The sequence below is a fragment of the Procambarus clarkii genome, chromosome 11, assembly GCF_040958095.1.
Source record: "Procambarus clarkii isolate CNS0578487 chromosome 11, FALCON_Pclarkii_2.0, whole genome shotgun sequence".
Taxonomy (NCBI): Eukaryota; Metazoa; Arthropoda; class Malacostraca; order Decapoda; family Cambaridae; genus Procambarus; species Procambarus clarkii.
In genome coordinates, this window is record NC_091160.1 from 33,913,244 (window position 1) to 33,918,866 (window position 5,623).

General features: G+C 44.4%; 1 protein-coding gene across 1 annotated transcript; it reads left to right on the forward strand.

Moving 5' to 3' along the window:
- The first annotated feature begins 3,568 nt into the window (after positions 1–3,568).
- On the forward strand, positions 3,569–5,083 carry LOC123758481 (uncharacterized). The gene is made up of 2 exons (XM_045742935.2): positions 3,569–3,913; positions 4,358–5,083. Exons 1-2 carry the CDS (start codon positions 3,569–3,571, stop codon positions 5,081–5,083), a joined length of 1,071 nt encoding a protein of 356 aa, XP_045598891.2.
- Positions 5,084–5,623: the final 540 nt, after the last annotated feature.

Genomic DNA, 5,623 nt, shown 5'->3' on the forward strand with positions numbered 1-5,623 from the left:
ATTAGTGAGAGGATGGTCGGAGGTGTTGTTGAAAGGTGCCAGGCTTATCAACTCTTCAAAGTTTAATTATAGTTTTAATCGGCGACTAATGTATCACCTGAATGATATAGATTAAAATAATTTGTCCTTGTTTATGGCCGAAAGACTATATTGAAATTTAAATTATTTGATTTTATATAACAGTGCTTTCAAGTTTCGTGTCAGTGCAATATAGACAGTTTGAAATTTATAATCAAGTCGTAAGAAACCGCTAAGGAATATCTTTGTGAATTCGCCGTCACATCCTGAGGTCTTAGAAGGTCAAGAGAAGGTCCAGGGTCAGTGTCACATCACGGTAGCCTGGCCGGGTAGAGATCAAGAAGCCTCGGACCAGATTCACGTACATCTGTAAAAGATGTACAGATTCCTATACATCTTTTCTCAATCTTTGGCGGCTTTGTTTACAATTATTAAACAGTTAATGAGTTCCGAAGCACCAGGAGACTGTTTATAACAATAACAACAGTTGATTGAGAAGTTTTCATGTTTGAAAACTGTTTAATAAATGTAACCAAAGCCGCCAAAGATTCAGGAAAGATGTACACGTTCGTAAGTGCTTTCGTGAATCTGGCCCGCTTGCTACTAAAGGTATTCTGAGAATACCTTCAGTAGCGAGGCAATGAGAATACTATTCTCATTGTCATTCCAGCCCGTCCTCATTAACCAGCCTAGCATTACGCTTGTCCAAACTACGGCAGATTCCAAAGACACCTTCACAAATACGAACTGTTTATTCAAACTCGATATTTTCTACTTAGGGAGGGTAGAAATAGCCTAAGCTACTCTATCCCTTTGAGATGTAGTTCTTTCTTGTCTCAATAAACATACTTGAACTTGATATTTTCTAAACTCTAAATATTATGCATTAGAATTTGAAAAAAGTATAGTTAGGTCTATAGGTTTAAGGTTCTCTTGATAATTATTTGTATTTTCAATATGTGTTTGAATGTAGAGATGTGTGACAGGAAGACTTGAGCAAGTAAACACACTGCTTCCTTCCATATGTCCTCAACACTTAAGAACACACTATTTAAGAATGTGGGGCGAGGATGGCTGTGTTGACCCGGTTATCTCATGTCTGCTTGGCCTGTTACTCGTTCCTCTCTTTAGTCACTTGTTGCTTGTCACAGCTTGTCGTATTTCCCAGAGTATCTGTCATTCCCAGCCCAGACATCTGTATTCTCACATTCCTAGTCCAGACATCTGTACTTTCACATTCCTAGCTGAGACATCTTGCCCGAAACGCTATGTATTAGCTCTATCTATAAATCCAACTTTATGTTTGTAAATCAACTATGTATATACTTTTCCTGAATAAAGAATTTGAATTTTGAATTTGTACTCTCATATTCCCAGCCCAGACATCAGTGTACTCTCCCACGTCCACTGGTGTATCCGAAGCCGCTTGTTACGAGTACTAACTATACCCGTCTTGCTCTAAATATCGGCATGTAAATTTACTCATTGTTTCTCATGCGTTCATGTTTGTGTAATTACTATCTGTGCCTGCAGAATTGAGCTATGAGCTCTTGGAACCCCACCTTTTACCTGACCGCTGTTCTCTAAACTGAATTTCCATACTTTAAATTGTTCTTTAATGATTGCCTAACAGTGTTTACGGACGGAGGGGAAAGTTGTTGTTGTAGATTTAGTTACTCACAACGAAATGTCCATGTAGCACGGGCTATGGTGAGCCCCGTAAAAGGGATGGAAAGCCAGAACTAACTTCTTGAACCTGTTGCGGTGGGTGAGGAGGTCTGGGAGTCTTAGAGAGGACTCTCTCTCGGACTTGGGAGCCGTGAGAGGAGTCAGATGGTCTTTGTGCTCTCACCATTGGGCCTTGAGCCAGGTCACGTGGAGCCAGCCAGGTCCGTCCAGAAGTGGGCTCCCAAGCCGTGGCTGGACACAAAGAGCGACGCCCGGGTTCGACTCTCACAGTTGCGCAACAACTGGTCAGGCTTCAACAAGCACTTCCTCTAAACTCACAGTCTAAATGGCTCAGTCAATCGAAAACTTTATTCATAAAATGGTAATACATTTATAATTGGGGAAAGCTTATATACAATGTATAGTACATTAATTACATAAGAGAGTTGTTATGCAATACAGGTAGGTCTATCAGGCCTAGTAGTGCGGACAACGCTATAAATAGCAACAATTATGGGCGTCAAACGTTAAATGGTTTCTCACTGTTGGGGGGATAAGAAGCCTATTAGGTGTATCGAAGAACCTCGTGAGCATACGAATTACCTTTCTCAGTTACTAACTATTTACTGCCAGTTGAAGAGACGTCAGGTGTAAGATATCGTGCTCACGCGTCTCCGTCTGTCCGAGATTCGAACTCGTCTTCAGTAATTATATTTAGTAGGCTACAGCAGGGGGGCCAGTGTGGCATGTTATAGGAGGTAGGATAAACATAGCTAACATGGATAAATATATAATATCCTGCGAATAAGTGATGTGTTTTAAAAAGTCATAGACAAAGAGTGGTTTAGGATGAGAATGTTATTTGGAAACAATGGGGAAGGCGAGAGCACATGGCGCTGCCTTGCGGTCACGTGAAACAGGAACCTCATTGTTATCAAAACACAGCTGATGACCACGTGTTGCTCTGATTGCTTGGCTGCATCACTCTCTATCCCCCCATCCCCCTGTGGAATTTATGACCACATAAATATTATTTAACGCTCTGTGTTTATCTTTCTTGTGTGACCCGGGACGTCAGCGGCGGGGTTAGGCTACGTTCCTCATTATCAGACAGCAGCACCAGGCGAAGGTTAGGCTACGTCGGCGTGAGAGGATCAGGAAACACCGGCTGCGATGACTAAAAAATTTTTGCCTCCTTAGTCAAGTTATAAACCGTCTGGGCAACTTGTGGAGATGCAAGGGCAAGAGTTCCAGGGGCCAGATTCACGAAGCAGTTACGCAAGCACTTACGAACGTGTTCATCTTTCCTCAATCTTTGACGGCTTTGGTTACATTTATGAAATAGTTTACAAGCATGAAAACTTCCCAATCAACTGATGTTATTGTTATAAACAGCCTCCTGGTGCTTCGGAGCTCATTAACTGTTTAATAATTGTAAACAAAGCCGCCAAAGATTGAGAAAAGATGGACAGGTTCGTAAGTGCTGGCGTAACTGCTTCCTGAATCTGGCCCTGGTCACTGGAGTAGCGAGCAGCGATACAACTCCCATTAAGGACTTATGTTAAGCAGGTTGGACACTGCCAGTGAGATTTGCTGACTTTTCCACAGCGGTTCAATTAAAAAAAAATTAAAATTATTACATCACAAACGCGTGCACTCTAAGGACAATGCTCACCGCATTTCAGTACTCATCACTTATTAGGAATAGTGATTGTGTCAATCCCAGAGCCTAAGATATCTAACTACAAGATGAAACATTATTAACAAACGCAGCAAAGTGGAAAAGTTGAAATTTCAAAGTTTATGTGATACGTGTTCTCAAAGATCACACGACAAATCTGATGATAGTGATAAGATTACAATAAAAATAAGAATATAAGACATGGCTGGAGCACAGCAGCTGTGTGGAACAGAGCACAGCAGCTGTGTGGAACAGAGCACAGCAGCTGTGTGGAACAGAGCACAGCAGCTGTGTGGGACAGAGCACAGCAGCTGTGTGGACCAGAGCACAGCAGCTGTGTGGACCAGAGCACAACAGCTGTGTGGAACAGATCACAGCAGCTGTGTGGAACAGAGCACAGCAGCTGTGTGGACCAGAGCACAGCAGCTGTGGGGACCAGAGCACAACAGCTGTGTGGGACAGATCACAGCAGCTGTGTGGAACAGAGCACAGCAGCTGTGTGGAACAGAGCACAGCAGCTGTGTGGACCAGAGTACAGCAGCACAGGTAAGGTTTCCTGTGTTTCCTGTCATGCACTTAACAGTTGTAATGTTACCTATGAAAGATTCTGTAGGATTAATAAGTAACAATTAAAAGTGAACGAGAGAGAGGTGATAGTTCACTACCAGATCGTAAGCCAGTATAGAGTCAACCTTACTCTATCAGGACCTTATAGAGTCCTGAGAAGGCTTCACCCACACCAGTGATATTGCAAACCACTTAATGCCGGCGTTCTTTCAAATTTAAATTGATGAAATACCAACACTCTGTGAGTATATCGCTACCGAACAGTAGTTATATATCACTGGATATACTCACAGGGAGTATATCCAGTATAACATGCGCACTAAGAACTACTGGTTGTGGTAAATTGAAGTCTCTCCCGCCCGCCCTCCCTGTATGACGCCACGTCGAGGTGCACTTGTTCTGATGTGCGTCACTGTGTGAAAGAGGAAGTCGGTCATCAACGGGTCGCTCCCTGCAGTGATGATGTGCACAGATACATTGATGTGGCCTTCACTGTCCGTCCTCACCTACTGTCCCTTCCCGCCAACTGTGGCTAGAGACTGTCCCTTCCCGCCACCTGTTGCCAGAGACTGTCCCTTCCCGCCACCTGTTGCCAGAGACTGTCCCTTCCCGCCAACTGTGGCTAGAGACTGTCCCTTCCCGCCACCTGTTGCTAGAGACTGTCCCTTCCCGCCACCTGTTGCCAGAGACTGTCCCTTCCCGCCACCTGTTGCCAGAGACTGTCCCTTCCCGCCAACTGTTGCTAGAGACTGTCCCTTCCCGCCACCTGTTGCTAGAGACTGTCCCTTCCCGCCACCTGTTGCCAGAGACTGTCCCTTCCCGCCACCTGTTGCCAGAGACTGTCCCTTCCCGCCAACTGTGGCTAGAGACTGTCCCTTCCCGCCACCTGTTGCTAGAGACTGTCCCTTCCCGCCACCTGTTGCCAGAGACTGTCCCTTCCCGCCACCTGTTGCCAGAGACTGTCCCTTCCCGCCAACTGTTGCTAGAGACTGTCCCTTCCCGCCACCTGTTGCCAGACACTGTCCCTTCCCGCCAACTGTTGCCAGAGACTGTCCCTTCCCGCCAACTGTTGCCAGAGACTGTCCTTTCCCGCCAACTGTTGCCAGAGACTGTCCTTTCCCGCCAACTGTTGCCACTGTAATTAAATAGTTAGTACCGCTACAAATGTGTTAGTTATAATTTAAAACGGTCTCAGCTGATTTGGTAGTGTTGGCTCCACAACTTGTCCTCTTAAAAATAACGTCGCTTTTAGCCGTTTGCCCGTATGGCCGAAAATGGACGTAATTTCAAAATGGAAAAAAAAATGAAAAATAAATTTTGGATTTTTTTTCTCAAAACAGAAAGTTAAGGGTCCTCTGGTAGGCTAGGTGGGCAGGAAATTCTCCTTAAATTTCAAAACGAAATGAAAAATGTTAATTGAAAGTTTCCTCTTCTAACCTTTCGGAGTAAGCCGGAGGACTCGAACAGAAAACGGGACAATGCATCACTTTCGTGAGCTGATTTCATTTAAAATTACATCCATTTTTGGCCATAGTGAGCATACGAGCGAAAAGCGACGTTATTTTTAAGAGGGCAGGTTGGGTCATCCAACATGAGATACCCTCGGATACCTGTATTCCGTACTGGACATGTATTAATGGCATCTACGTGGTCATGGGATGTACCAGCTCAACTAATGTTTCATGTCAT

Bases quoted from the DNA above. Each gene is read 5' to 3' on its own strand.
- LOC123758481 (XM_045742935.2), top strand. From the start codon at position 3,569: ATGGCTGGAGCACAGCAGCTGTGTGGAACAGAGCACAGCAGCTGTGTG. The intron at 3,914-4,357 runs GTAAGGTTTCCT...ACTGTGTGAAAG, and splicing joins ACCAGAGTACAGCAGCACAG to AGGAAGTCGGTCATCAACGG.